The following is a 15266-nucleotide window of genomic DNA, read 5'->3' on the forward strand; positions in this document are numbered from 1 at the left end:
TCGGTGTGGCTCCTGAGGCTCCCCTGCAGGTGAACTCTGCCATCTGAGCCGCCAGGGGGAGCAGACCAGACGTGGGTGGTCAGGAGGCTGCCCGGACAGGGGAGGGTGGCTGCCCCACGTGGTTCCGTGGAGCCACAGGGGTGAACTGGGAGGCCCCCACGCACTGGTGTCGCAGTGCCTGCACAGTCGTGAGCCTCTCTGCAGAGGCACAGGCTGCCGCTGCCGGAGAAGAGGCTGGGTGGCGTTGGAGGCAAGTGACGAGACTGGACACTCGGGGCTGGGGCCGGGAGGCGGTCCGCACGGCAGGATGGCGAGCCTGGCTCCTGGGGCGGCGGGAGTAGTGTCAAGGGACACGCGGCAGGTGGACGTGGCCTCTCCTGGGTTCTGGTCCTCTCGTGACGCCGCGTAGCCCAGCCGTCGCTGGTGCTTGCTCCGCCCCCTGGGCCGTCTCCTTGATAAGGAGGGTGTGCCCCGAGCACCGGCCACCACAGGGTGGGGGGCGGGGGCCGTGCCCTCAAAGCCCCGGTGGGGGCCAGAGAAGTGGGTATGGGCCCCCACGTGTAGCAAGGTTCCACCGGGGCTGTTCCGGGAGCCGGTCCGCAGGGTGTTCGTGGGGCTGTCCATCCGAGCTGCAGGCCGGGTGTCTCCTGGGTGCATGGGTCCCGTCCAGGGCCCTGATGATTCGTGTCAGGGTGTCATAGAGACCAGAAGGCTCCAGTGCTGGGGATGGACTGGAGAGCGGCCAGAGCCCAGGCCAGGGCCGGGCCTGGGTGCGTCCTTCTGGGCTGCTGGCGGTGATTGAGCGCCGCGTCTCGTCGAGGGGCCTTTGGAGCCCAGGACCCCCGAGCGCTGCTCTGTCCCGCGTCCCTGCACCGGGTCCACCAGGAGGGAGTCCCCCCGGCCCCTTCCCAGCCCTCCTTGTGCCCCCAGGGACAGTAGCACAGCTGTCATTCTTCAGCCCCTTCCGGGCCGTCTGTGCGTCCCCGTCACCCCGTGGAGGAGTGCGAGTAGCAGAATAAGTAAAACATCACGACGGTTAGCGCGGATCAGAGCGCTGGTAACCGGGGGGGGCGTGTGCGTTACGAGGGCTGTGCGCCCCTTCCCAGGCTCTGATATCTCCCCCCACCGACCCCCGCCTGCGTGTCCCTGCAGCTGCTGTGGAGACAAGAACTGAGCCGGGGAAGGAGCCTGAGTTTGCCCAGCGCCTGCCGAGGGCGCCAGGGAGAGGGGCTCCTCGCCGCGACCCCCACAGGTGGGGCTCCTGGGGCCCGGCTGAGGGGTCTCGAAGCCCCGGGTCCGCGCTGACCCCCTCCTGTGTTTCCTCGTAGCTGGAGGTGGAGCTGAAGATGCTGAGGACCCAGGCGGCCCCGGCCGAGGAGAGCTTCCTGTTCTCCAGGGAGGAGGTGAGCTCACTCAGGTACGTCGCCTCTTGTGCAGCCCCCACCCCGGGCTCGTCTCCACAGGACGTGCCTTCCCCCTCCTCCGCCCCGGGCTTGGCCTTTTGTCCGTGTCCTCTCTCAGGCCGGCCCGCCGGCCCCAGTGCCAGGAGGCGGCAGAGCGCGCCGTCGCAGGGAGCGGGAGCAGCCCCCGACTCCGCGCGCGGCAGGGCCGCCCCGCCCACAGCACGCGCCCTGCGATGCACCTGGAGTGGCCCGCGTGTCCCTGGGGTGTCTGGGTCTCCCTGGCCCCTCTCCACCCAGCGAGCTTCTCAGGGAGGGGAGACGGCGGGGTCCTTCAGCGAGAAGTCCCCGGGCAGGCGTGCGTGTGCAGAGCTCTGAGCCTCTCCGCTCGGAGTGCCTGCTGTGGGCCAGACCCCGGCCTCAGCTCCCTACCCCGCAGCTGCTTCCGTGGGTCCAAGGAGACAGACCTGGGCCCAGGAGCCCGGCCCTTGGGAGGCAGTGTGGAGTCGGGAGGGAGGCAGCCGGGCCCCGCCCACTGTGGGGCCCTGTCCCCCGCAGCTGGGTGGCCCTGGCCATGTGGCACCCTCTCCCGCGGACCCGGGTCCTGTGTGGCTGGGCCCCCGATGCCCTGATGCTGAGTGAAGGCAGGCACAGCCCCTCCTGGGTCCCAGGTCTTCCCTCTGTCTCCAAGGCGTTTCCCAGCTGAGGGCCGTGGCCTCGTAAGCAGCTGTCCTTGGGGACCCACCAGGGTCTGACGCTGTTCATTTGTCCTTTGTTCGTCCAGTTGCTCGTGTGTTCGGGGGCGGGGTGGGGGCCGCTCCGGAGGGCAAGACTCCAGGAGCAGCCGTGGGCTGTCTCCCCGGGTCTCATGGTGCAGAGGGGACTCGGGGTGTCCCTTACAGTCGCTGTGTGATGGCAGGCTGTTGTGAGTGTGGCAGGGTGCCCTGAGCTGCGTCTGGGGGACCTGCAGGTGCCCTGGTCCGTGGGGCAGGTGCCACCCATATTTCCCCCCACGGAGGGATCACTGTGTAGGTGGGTGCCCCCACACGTGCTCGGCCGCATCCAGCAGGACGCTCTGCTTGGGCCCTGTGTCAGCAGGGCGGCCCTGGTTCCCCTGATCCCCAGCTGTGGTGTTGGCAAGGCCAGGGGCACAGCACTTCCTGCCCCCGGACCTGGCTCTGCACCTGGACAGGGTGCCACCAGCCAATAGAGGGTTAAGTTGGGTGCAGACCTCATGGTGCGTTGCTGAGTGTCCAGGAAGCAGTAAAAGCCCTTGTCCTCCCCAGAACCGGGTCGTCAGGAGCAGACGCAGCACTGCAGGGGCTCGGGGGATGTAGTCGCCTGACACGGACTTGAAAGCAGCATCGAAACACACTTCAGCAGACAGTTGCACGTTCTCCTTAAACAAATGAGAAAATGGTAAACCTTAGCAAAGAAACATTATTTTTTCTTTAAGAAAAGAATCAAACACATTATAGACCTGGAAAATACAATAACCAAAATAAACTCACTGGACAGGCCCCGCGGTAGCTGCAGGTGAGAGAGAATTGTAAACTCAAGGGCGGATCAATGGAAATGGCCTCACCAGAGCAGTGGGGAGAGCAAACAAGAGCCGAGCGTCCGGCTCTGCGGAGGAGACGCCACGTTCACGTACCTGGAGTCCCAGGAGGGAGGGGACAGGTTGGGGCTGGGAAAACATCTTAAGAAATAATGACTGAAAATTTCCCAAATTTGGTGAAGGGTGTAAAACTGCAGATTTAAGAAGTGGAGTGAGCCCCTCACAGCATAAAACCAGACATCCACACCATGACATGTGCTAATTAACCTTCTGAAAATTAAACACAAAGAAAAGATCTTGAAAGAAGCTGGAGAGAAGCACTGTGTCATCTGCGGGGAGACGGATCTGAGTGACAGCCAGTTTCTCATCTTAGACTGTGGGGCCAGAGAGAGGTGCACAACATTTTTCAAGTTCTGAGAGGAAAGAGCTGTCAGCAGTGAAAATACCCTTCGGGGATGAAAGGGAAATCAAGACGTCCTCAGACAAAGTGAAGCGAAGAGACTGTGTCACCAGCAGACCGGCCCTTAATGGAGGTCTAAGGGAGCCTTCTGGAAAGGAGGGGCATGGAGACAGAGGGAAGCTGGGACTCTCCAGAGGGAGGGGACCTGGGAGTGGGTCAGAACGGGAGAAGTGAAGCAGGCTCTGCGGACTTTCTCCTGCCTCGGGCCCGAGGCTGAAATCCTGCAGCATCCCGTGACAGCGGCGGTCACCAGCACAGAGAAACTCCGGAGCTGATTCCGATTTTAGAGTTGGGGGCGGGGGGCGTACGCCAGCGTCGTGAGACCAAGTTAAACGTGTGTGTTTTAATGCTCAGAGCAACCTCTAGGAAGACTGTGCAGTGCGAGGCCCTCGAGCCCACGGCAGAGTCAGGTGGAATTCTGAAGCGTGAGCAGGTAACCCACTGGAAGGCAAGAAGGAAGAAATGGAGATGGAGAACATACAGTAAAATGGCAGATTTGGTCGCTAGTGAATCAGTCGTTACTTCACCGTAAGTGACCCAAGACTCCAGTTAGAACATGCAGCCTGGCCGAGTGGATGGGAACACGTGATCCAGTGATAACTTTATCCACAAGAGACTCAACATCAACCCTAGTGGCAGAGGTAGGTTGAAAGTAAAGGAATGAAAAGTGACGTGCAGACGTTAATTCTCTGAAGGTGGGTGTGACTTGTGTCAGTTACGTAACGTCAGATAAAATACTGTGGACAGAGACGGGCTTTACACAAAGGTCCGTCTGCCAGGAGGGCGTAACCATCCTAAGTGGACATGTGCCAAACTCACAGAGCCAAGACTGGTGGAGCTGAGGGCAGAAGCAGACCCACGCGAACAGTCAGGGACCCCAACACAATCCTCTCATCAACGGTGGAAGAGCCAAACGTCGCCATCAGCCGCCGGGACCCCGCGGGCACGGGTGGGCACAGGCGGGGTGCTGGGCGGGGTCCACATCCCTCCCAGGGCCACTGGAACGTTCACCAGGATGGACCGCATCCCGGGTGGTAGAACACGTCTCAGCAGGTTCAGGACAGACAGCTCACTCCCGGAATGTTCCCTGACCCTAGGGAGCTCAAACCAGAAGCCAGTCACGGAAAAACAACAGGGAAACCGCTGAACGTTTGGAAGTTAAACCACAGCCTCTTAAATTAACAGCTGCCGCGTGGAAGAGGAGGTATCCAAGGAGGGGGAACAGCTGCGTGACCGTGAAAGGCACCTGCGAGCCCACGGGCCGAGCACCAAGCAGGGAGCGCCCACGCTGAGTGTGCACGTTAGAAGCGGAGGGTGTCTCTTATTTATATTCCAACCTCGGGAACCTGGAGAACAAGAGCAAAATAAGCCCAAAACCAGCAGAAAGAAGAAAATAAAAAAAGAGAAAACAGTGAAGTTAAAGGAGAAAAACAATCATTGAAGCAAAAATCTAGTGCTTTGAGAAAGCTCAGTAAAATGAATAGACCTATAGCCAAAGTGACAAATACACAGAGGGAGGCACGAAGTAGGGCTGCTCGGCGGGCCCTCTGGCCGTTTGCGGGACACAGGAGCGCCGTGACCAGCTTTCTGCTTACAGACTCATCGACTTAGGAGCAGTGGGACAACGAACTCCTCAAAAACCAAAACCACCAGAGCTCAGCCGAGGTGAGGCAGATCATCTGAGTCGTCTTACAGACGTTAAAGCACTGAGTTTGTAATTAAAGTGCTTCCCCGAGAAGGTGTCACCCGGCGCGTATGGTATCCGTGGAGAAGTCCAGGCATTGAAAGAATAATCAGCATCAGTTTTACTGTCTTTTCCAGAAAATAGAAGAAGTTGCCAGGGTTCGGGGGCAGGCTGTCTACAGAGGGGTGGCACGAGTCAGTCTTTTCGTGGGGGCGGCTCTGTCCTGATGGCGGGGCGGACACGGCCTGCACGTGCCAGGGCATCGCCCGGGAGCTGGGGACTTCCGGGCTGTTTGTTCACATCGTTACCGCGGAGGGAGAGACCCAGTGGAGGGGGGGGTCCTCTTCTTTTTCCTTTTCTTTTGTTTTCCTTTTTTGCAAGTTCCTGTAATTATTTCCTAAAAAGTAAAAAAAAAAAAAAGGCTTCCAAGCGCTCATCCAGCTGAAGCCCTGTGGTGACGCCCTTCCTGAGACCCCCGGGTTTTCCATGTTGGAGATGCTTCCAGGCTCCTCCACTGCTGGTCTGGGATTTACCACTCATTTCTCTGCCTTCCAGCGTCTCGGGGTTTTGGACGTTTTCCCTCCGTCTTCTCTGTCCTTTCGGCAGCAGGCCCCAGGAGAAGTAAGGAAGCACTTTCCTCTCGTTTTAATGGCATTTCAGGGGAGGCTGCGCTGAGATGCGGAGGTTGGAGCCCCGTCTCTAAGGGACCCCTTTGGTGTTTCTTCCATTTGTGAGTGTTTTATACACCGTGGAACCCACATCATTAAGCCCTGCTTCTCCACTTCACGCCACACCCTTTCCCTTGGTCTCGCAGACTTCGTGTGAGTATAGTTTGCTCCGTTAGACAGTTGGTTTGTCCACTCTGGGGGCTTGAGTTGTTTCACGTTTCCAGCTGTTACGAGCAAGCCGCCGCGAGCGTCTCTGGGCACTAACTGTTGTCCATCTTTTGATGTTTTGGGGCCTCAGAAGCCTGCCAGTACTTGGACTGACTTGCGTCTATGTTTCCGATACTTCGTGGCTTTGAAAGCGAGCACAGCTGTCGTCCAGCCCTAGCGGCAGTTAGTAACAGCACCCGTGGCGCTGTGAGAGTAATTAGCGGTAGCGATTGTATCGAAGCGCTGGTGCTCACCCCGAGCTTGGGTGGGCCGGGCTCTGCACCCCTGCGCGCACTCTGCTGGCCGCCTCCTGACTTCTAACAGCAGCCCCAAGGGGAATTTAAAAACACCTGTTTCACTGAGGCATCATTTACTTTGTGTCCCTTTTAATGTGCAGTGTCGTGAGGGTGGGGTGCGCAGGGTGGCTGTGGGAGGGGTCCCCCGGAGAGGGGGTCTACAGCAACGTGTTGTCTTTGGAGCAGCTAAAAACAACAATTAAACCAAAGGAGAGCCAGTCTGATTGTTATGTCACCGTGCTCCTTCAGGTGTAGAGAACGTCAGTGATAAAACGCTCCTCCCATCAGGTACCCGCGCAGCCACGTCTGACGCAAGTGGGCACAGAACACAGACCAGGAGACCTTTTGTTTTTCACTTTAAAATTATTACATGGTAAAGTTGTGTTTTTGTTGGTGTACAGTTCTGTGAATTGTAGTTATTTGCCCCTTCGCCAGCGCACAGAACAATTCCCTCTCTTCAGAGTCGCCCTCTCGCTGTCACTTTATGATCACCTACCCGCCCACCCACAGCCCCCGGCGACCACTCATCTGTTCTCCATCCCTTCAGTTTTGCTTTTCCAGTGACGTCCTATGCATGGAATCCCGTGGCGTGTAACCTTCTGAGACTGGCTTCTCTCCCTCAGCGTAGGTGAGACTCACCCGAGACGCTGTCTGCGCAGAGTCCATCCCCCTCCGATCCCTGTAGCTCTCCACCAAGTTTCGAGAGCGGGAAGCGTGAGTCTTACAGCTCTGTAGCGCTTTTCCGAGGTTGTTGTGACTCCTCTGACGTCCTAACAGTGTCAGGTCTTCCTGTCCATGAACATGGACTGTCTCTCCAACTGTTAAGTTTTTCTTTAATTTCCTTCAGCAGTCTTCCACAGTTTTCATTACAAATCTTACCCCTTCCTGGGTAGGATTAATTCCTGAGTATTTGGCTGTTTTTGATGCTCTTGTAAGTAGAGTTAATTTTCTTAAATTTCCTTTTCAGATTGTTCATTGCCGGTGTATAGAGATAGAACTGACTGTGATTTGTATTGAAGTGTATGAGTCATTTCAGCTACAGGCTTGCCAATTTTATTGATCTTTTCGAATAACCAAGTTTTGGTTTTGTTGATTTTCTTAATTGTTTTCTAGTCTGCCATTCAATCTCTGCTCTAATCTGTGTTATTCTTGCCTTTCTGCCGGCTTTGAGGTCGGTCTGCTCTTCTGTTTCTAGCTTCTTAAGGTGCACAGTTAGGCTATTGATTTGAGGTCTTCCTTCCTTAGTGTGGGCATTTAAGGCTGTAAGGCCCTCCAGTGTTTTGTTTCCATTCATCTCCAAGTATTATCTGATTTCCTTGTGATTACTTCTCTGATCTCTTGGTTGTTTGAGAGTGTGTTGTTTAGTTTTCGCACACTTGTGAGTTTTCCATCTATTACTGGGTTCTACTTTCATCCCATTGAGTTAATTCCATGAGATTAATAAATTTAGCTTACTAAGGCTTGCTTTGCGGCCTGTCCTGGAGAACATCCATGTGCACTTGGCCAAAGCATGTCCTGTGCTGTGGGGTCTGATGGACAAGGTTCCCAGGCTCCCTGCTTCCTCGTTGGCCTTCTCTCAGGCTGGAGTCGCTCCTTTTTATAGCTGGGTGGTATTCCACTGACGGGTGCACCACAGCTTGGAGAAAGGTGTGTCTGCTCACTTGTTGAAGGATGTTTGTGCTGCTTTTAGCTTGGGCCAGTTGTGATGAGAACTGCCGAGGACACGCGTGCTTGGGCTGTGTGGGGACGTCAGTCTTCACTCCTCCAGGGTAGACGCCCAGGAGCGGAATTCCTAGGTCGTGTGCTGAGTGGGCGGCTGGCTTTGGGGTGGGGTTGGTGGCTGCTTAGACAGAGCTATGTGAGAGTCTGGGGCCCTCCGCTTCCTTGTCAGCCCGCGGCATCGTCAGTGTTCCTGTTCTCGCCCTTCGGCCGCGTGCGCAGTGTTGCCCGCTGTTCTCACTGGTGCTTCCCAGATGCAGCTAGTGTTGGACATCTCGTCATGAGATGAGCTGCCCCCGTTCAGCCTCCCTGCTGAGGTGCCTGTTCAGATATTTTACATGTCTTTTACCCAATTGTTGTTTTTTGTTTGTTTTTAATTGTTGGATTTTGCAAGTTCTTTATGCATTTAGGGTATGTGCTTGTCAAATGTGTGATTTGCAAATATTTCCCCTTAGTTTGTAGCTTGTTTTTCGTTATCTCACCAATGTCTTTAACAAGAGTTTTTAATTTTGATAACATCCAATTGATCAATTTTAGATGTGGAGTCTGGAAAGTCCTTGCCTGGCCCTAAGTATCAAAGATGTTCTCCTGCATTTTTTCTTAAAATTTTAGTTTCACATTTTACGTTTATGTCTGATCTACGTGTTCAGGTAAATTTTGTGTAAGGTGTAAGGTTTAGGTCAGTATTTACTTTTGTTTTATTTTTGTTTGAGGCTGCTCAGTTGCCTCGGCACCGTTGGCGGTAGAGGCTGCTCTCCCCTCGCCGAGTCGCTCCGGTGCCTGTGTCAGGAGTCCGCTGGGCGTATTTGTGTTTCTATTTCTAGACTCTCCAGTTTGCGGAATTGATCTCAGTATTTATCTCATCCCTACTGTCTTGATTGCTGTGGCCTCAGGGTAAGTTTGAAAATCTGATAGTGTGATTCCTCCAATTTCATTCTTTAAAACGTTTTTTTTGTATTATTGTTATTTTTTTCCCTTGACCGAGGAGGCACTGGGGATTAAACCAGGACCTTGTGCAGGCCAAGCACATGCTGTACCCACACCTCCCTCATTCCTCTTTTTCACAATTGTTTTAACTAGTTCCTTAGACTTTTAATATAAACTTTTGAATTGATTTGTCTGCATCTACCCCCCAACCCCCCAAAAAATATCCTGCTGAGATTTTATTGGCGTTGTGTTAAGCCCGTACTTGAGTTTGGGGAGAACTGACGTTCTCATTATGTTGGGTCTTCCATTAACATGGTATGTATCTGTTTATTTTCATCTTTGGTTTCTTTCGTCAGCCCTTTGTACTTCCAGCACACAGATTCTGCTCGTTTTATTAGATTTATACCTAAGTTTGTTTTCCTGTATCAGTTGTAAGTTTTGTTTCATTTTCGTTTACTATTAATTATTACTATTACTGTTGTGTAGAAATGATTGATTTTTGAGCTGTTCATCTTGTCTCCTACACCTTAGCAAACACGTATCAGTTCTATGAATGCTGTCTTTGGTGTTTGTTTTTGGTTAGCTCCTTGGGGTTTTTCTTTGTAGACAGTCTGCTGTGTGTCAGTTTGGTCAGTTTCGTGTCCCCTCCAGATGGTGTGCCTTTGTTCTCTGTTACGTGTGTTTTGCTCTGCTTGAGGCTTCCAGTCTGCAACTGGAGCGGAGCGGCGAGGGCGGGCGCCCCTGCCTCACTCCTGGTCCTAGGGGAGCACCTCGTCTCACCGTGAGGAGCGACAGGACTTGTAGGTTTTCATGGCCGTTTCGGGATGGAGAAGTCCCCTTCTATTCTTGATGTCTTTTTCCTGTTCTTGGTTTATCGTGAGTAGCTGTTGTCACATCCTTTCTTTTCCTTGCCTACGTTGATATGATCATGAGATTTTTCTTCTAAAGCCGTCTATATGGTAGATTGCATCGGTTTACTTTTCAGGATTGGACCGGCCTGACACCACGGGGTAAACCCTCCGTGGCTGTCGTGGAGTGTTCTTTCGTGTTGCTGGATTCACCTTGCCCGTGTCCTGTTGATGATTTTGTGGTCTGTGTCCGTGAGGGTGCTGGTGTGTGGTTCTTGCGTCTGGTGCCGTCCAGGCCTGGCTCCGTGTGTGCGTGGGTGCTGGCCCTGTGCAGCCTGCCAGGAGGCGCTCCTTCTCTCTCTGGAAGAGAGTGTGTAAAGTTGGCACTGTGTCTTCTCGAACGTCTTCTGTCACTGTTCGCACCCGTAAAGGCGTCCGGGCCCAGGTCCTTCTGCGCTGAAGGGCTTCAGCAGGCCAGCCGCTCGGGGGGCCGGGGAGCGTGAGGTGTGGGCTGTGCTGGGCGTCGGCGCCTGCGGGGCCCACGCGGGAGGGAGCCCCCGTTCCCGCCGCCGCCTGCCTCCTCTGGCTTTTTCCTCTTCGCCGTCTTGCTGGAGGTTCACAGTTTAATTGGTCTCTTCAGAGAAGCAGTGCTGGGCTTCTTTCTTCTTTCTCCCTGTTCCTTCTTCTCGACCTCACTGACTTCTGCTCTTACGTTTTCCCTCCGTCTGCTTCGTGCGGGTGAGTTTCCCCGTTTCCTTGTCTCTTACGGTGGAAGCTCAGCTTGTCGACTTGAGATCTTGTTTTCTAATACAAACGTCTGGGGCTGTGGGCTTTTCTCTAAGCCCTGCTTGGCTGCGGGGTTGCTGTTACTATCTTTTCAAATGTCCTGATGTTTTCTTCTTACCTTATTGATACCTGGTTTGATTTTGTTATGGTCTGTGAATGAGTCTGTATAGCTTTAGTTTATTTTTTAATGTGCCAAGTTTTGTTAAATGCCCCAGGAAGAGGCTCTGCCTCGGAACCTGTTTCATCTGTGCTTGAGAAGACGGTGTGTCCTGCTGCGTTTGGGTGGTCTGCTCTAGAGACTTCTGTTGGGTCTGACCGGGCGGTGGTGCCATCAGTCTGGAATGCTCGCTGTCTCCTGTCTCCATTCTCGTTTGTCCCTGAGCTAGGACTTTTCACATCTCCAGCTGACCTCGCCCATTTGCCCCTTCCTCCTCCCAGCTCCCCGTATTCTGAAGCTCTGCTTTTAGGAGCGCCTTCACTTAGGGCGGTGGGGGCTTCCTGGGGGATAACCCGCCGTGCATTGGCGTGGCTGCCCCTCGGGGTTGGGGTGAGCGCCTGCTCTGGGCTGCCCTCTGCCCGGCGTCGGTCCTACCTGCCCTCCCTGTTTTCTGCCTTTTGTTGTCTCCTCTCCTGCCGGCTGCTCGTCCTAGGATGACTCTTGATTTAAGGGGAGCTTCAGGGACAGCGCAGGAGCCCCAATCCCCCCCTCCTTTTCCCTCGTTGCCAACGTCTCACATTTGCTTGCGCAGATCTGTTCTCGGCGGGTCGCTGTCCGCTCATCTGCAGCCGTGTTTGGATTCGCTGGTTTGCTTCCATGCTTGTCTGGCAGGTTTCGCGATGAGGCTGAGCTCCTGCGTTTGGGGGAGATGCCTGGGCTTTCGGATTGTGCCTTCTCATCACGTGAGGCCCCGGGGCCCGTGCCATCACAGCTCCTGCTGTAAACAGTCAGGACGAAGACGCTCTTCCTTTTGTGCTTGGAAATCTCAGCTCAGTGGCCCGGGGGCTCGCGCGCACGCCCTGCCTTCTGCAGGACGCACGCAGGCCAGCCCGGATCTTTGTGATCCGATAGCAGAGGTGCCCTTTGCTCCAGGCTGCAGCAGCGTGTTCACTGCCCCTGAGCCTCACCAGAGCCGCCCTTCACACCCTCCTTTCCAGCGCCCGCCTCGCCACCAGCCAGCCTCTACCCACCAGCTGCTGCCACCTGCCCAGCGCCCAGCTCCGGCAAGCCTCACCCACCCCACAGCCCGGGAACCTTAACCCACAGGCATTCATTTTCTCAAGGTTCTGGAGGCCAGAAGTCTGAGACTGGGGTGTCAGCAAGCTCGGTCTCTTCTGAGACCCCCTCCTTGGCTTGCCGACACCGCCTTCTGACCGTGTCCTCACGAGGCAGAGGGAGCGAGCGAGCAGACTGTGGTGGCTCCTTACGAGGACATGGCCCTCCCCCGACCTCATCTGACCCGCTCACCCTCAAAGACCCACCTCCAGATACCGTCACACAGGGTTAGGGCTTCCACATGTGGGTCTGGGGGAGACACAGACGTTCAGCCTGGAGCGGGACCCCCCTCCTGGACGAGCAGCTCCAGAGCTGGTGCCGTGGGAGCACAGGCCACAGATGACCAAGGGGCAGATGAGCCAGCGGCGGCAATGTGGCCGCAGATCCCCGAGCACAGCCAGCTGGGCCTGCAGTCCCGCCTGCTCCCTGTCCAGCTGGCCCCCCAGGAGTCTGGCCCCCACCCCGTTACCCAAGTTCTGGGAGGATAGTCGTTCTTCACTCAGAAGTTTTCCAGGGCATGTGGTCCACTCAGTATGAGTGTTTTAGGCAAAATAAAATGCCCCTTTCCGGCCAGCTCCTCCTGGCAGGCACCCCCCCCCCCCGCTTCGACTGGCTTCATCTTCTCAAGAAGTGACTGGGACGCCATCCATTTCCTGTAATACCCTCCGTGGTTAAAAAACTTGGAGTCGGTCGGTTTCAAGAAGTTTAGGGCAGACTGATTGCATCAAGCCCCCGGAAGGCAGACCAGCGTGTGAGCTTTCGAGCAGACACGCACGTCCTCGGTGAGCGAGCAGTTCTCCGGGAAAGGAGGGGCGGAGGAGGAAGCGGCCGTCCGTAAAGCCCACAGGCGCGTGCTGCTCACGTGGTGTGTCCTCGGACAGCGGGGACAGGTTCCGGCTCCCGCCTGTTGACACGTCTTCGTCCGCACACGGCTGCTTACTTGAAGTTAGCCCTGAGGACGTCTGCTCCCCAGCCTTCAGAATCCATCACGTCTGTTTTCAGGGGGGCCTTGCCGGCGGGGCGCTCACCCAGCCTGTGCCTGAGATGCAGAGCCCTTCCCCAAGGCGGCTCCCCGGGGGTGCCCGCACCTGACCCTCCCGCACACTCGGGGCGCCTCTGGGTCTTGCCCAGCAGCGCTGACCCAGCAGGTGAGGGCATCCACGCTGGCGCCTGACTGCCGGCTCTGGACTGCAGGTCCTGGGCGGGCCGCTCCCCTGCAGTCACTTACCTCTGTGAGCCTCAGTTTCCCCTCTGAAAAGGGGGGATTGGACGTGAGCTGCGTGGAGGGCCCTGGGCCCTCCTGGGTGCCAGAAACGCTTCTCTGCTGAGCGGCCGCGGGTCCCCGTGATGCCTGGCGGACCGCGCAGTGGCCGCAGCTCCGTGCCGGTCTGTGCTCCTCCGCGGGACCGGGACCCCAGCTGCGGCGCTAGAGGCAGCCCTAACGCCTGCACGGGCGTTGCTGCTGTGGGCGCGGCACCGGGCCGTGGGGGCAGCGCGCAGGGCTGCTGGCCCTGACCCGCCAGCCCGCTTCTGGGGGCGGAAAGCAGTCAGCGCCGGCGGCGTTGCTGCAGCGTGGTCTTCACGGCTTTGCTGGCTCAGCGGAGGCTCTTCGTTTTGTAAATGTACAGCCGCGCATGTTTTCACACCCACACATGGAGACACACACGGACACAGAGGCCCCCGCGCCCCCGCGGCAGCACCGCACTCAAGGCGGTGGACGTGGCATCACCCAAACACTTCCTCTTGCGCGACGAGGCCCCCGCCCCACAGCTGCGCAGACCTGGGCCGCGCCTCCCGCCCGCAGGTGAAGGGGCCGCGCGGCGCGGGACCCGGCGCCCCTCCCTCGGACAGGGGCACCGTCGCCCGGCGCACGCTTGCTGGCGGACACCTCGTCTCCCCAGGTTGGGGCTGTTGTCAGTGAGCCGCTCTGTCACATGTAAAGCCCCCGTGTGGACGTGTGCGGGGCGCGCCGCAGTGCGGGACGGCGGGGCGCGGCGAGTTTCTGTTCTAAGAGGCCTGCTGTCTGTCTCGGAGCGGCCGCCCCTCCCGCCCCCGCGCGGCGGCGAGCGGCCCAGGGGCCCGCTGGGGCCTGCGTGCTTGCTTCCTGGGGACGTTGGGCTCTATTTGCATGCCTGTCGTTGTGTCCCTTTGGCAAAATATCTCTTGGGAGCTTCTGCCCGTTTCCACCGGAGCCTTGCTCGCTGCCTGGGGCTCTGGAGCGCCCCTCTGCGGCGCCGGCCTCCCGTCCTGAGACGCGCCGCTTCATTCTCTGCGCCACGTCTTTTAAAGAGAAGCTTTGGTCAGTTTTTTCTTTCAGATGTGAGGATTGGGGTGTGGTGGCTGTGACATCCCTGCCTGTCCAAGGTTCGCAAAGGCTTTGCCCGTAGTTTTACGCAATTTAATCATGTTTTACTTTACATGTAGGTTTATTAACGGTTTGGGTTAGTTTCTTACGTTCTACAAAGACGGATGTCAGGACTGTTCCAGCACTCGCTGTTGGAACACCGTTCCTTCCACACCTGCCCCGAAGCTGCCCGCGTGCGTCGTGGGCGCCGCTCTGCCCGGCGGCCCGGCTCCGGCCGGCGCCTCCTTGACGGCTGCAGCTGTAGGTCCTGTCAGCCCCCAGCTTTGCCTTTTCTCCGTGTCGTGTTGACGGTTTTAGGTTCGACATATTTCCATGTGAATCTTGGCATCGGCTCGTCAGCACGTGCGGAGAAGCTCCTGGGCTCTGACGGGACTGCTCCGATTCCGTGGCCTCCGGCATGGGGAGGGCGGCCCCCGCGCGCTGCCCTCCGTGGCCCTCGGGGAGCGGGCTGGGGCCACCGCAGGGGGGCCTCCCGCCGCTTCTCCACGTGCCTCTGCGTGTCTCGTGTCGGAGATACCGCTGTAAATGACGTTCCCTGGGTATCTTTGTCACCGACTTCTTGTGTGATTTTGCTGTGGTCACAGGATGCATTTTGAAAGATGAGACTGTGCTCAGTACTCCCAGGCCCCTTCGGCCGGCGCCCGCCTGCCCCGGTGGGCGCCCCGCGCGCCCGGGGAGGCCGGCCTGTGCTGGCGCAGCCGGGGGTCTGCGCGGCCGGAGGGGCAGTGGTCGGGTGGGCTGATGGGCTCGGTCTGCTCTGCCCTCCGTGCTTTCTCTTGGCTGCTCTGTCGGTTATTGGGAGAGTGTCTCGAAGTCCAGCGCTGACTGTGGACTGGATCTCTCCTGCATTTCCGTCGGCCTTTGCTTCTCCTGTGACACTTTCATTAGTGCAGAAATGTTTCGTGTTGTTCTGATCTCCTGGTCAGGTGGCCACCACCCTGTGTCTTCACGTTGCAAGTGCGCTTTTCGTTGGCGGCCTGTGTAACTGGGTGCTGCTTTTCCATCCATTGTGAGGGTCTCTCTGCCATCTAACGGGGGTGTTCAGAGCACTTACATTTGCTGTGGTCGCTGTGTG

At 57.0% G+C, this 15266-nt stretch overlaps 1 protein-coding gene across 1 annotated transcript in view; it reads left to right on the forward strand.

The window, feature by feature from the left end:
• Positions 1-15266, forward strand: part of MAD1L1 (mitotic arrest deficient 1 like 1) — a 209387-nt gene that overhangs the window by 173301 nt on the left and 20820 nt on the right. The window contains exon 14 of the mRNA XM_064478169.1: positions 1329-1417. Coding sequence (XP_064334239.1) covers positions 1329-1417 — 89 coding nt within the window. The remainder of the gene's footprint in view (positions 1-1328; positions 1418-15266) is intronic.

This window comes from Camelus dromedarius, chromosome 24 (genome assembly GCF_036321535.1).
Source record: "Camelus dromedarius isolate mCamDro1 chromosome 24, mCamDro1.pat, whole genome shotgun sequence".
Taxonomy (NCBI): Eukaryota; Metazoa; Chordata; class Mammalia; order Artiodactyla; family Camelidae; genus Camelus; species Camelus dromedarius.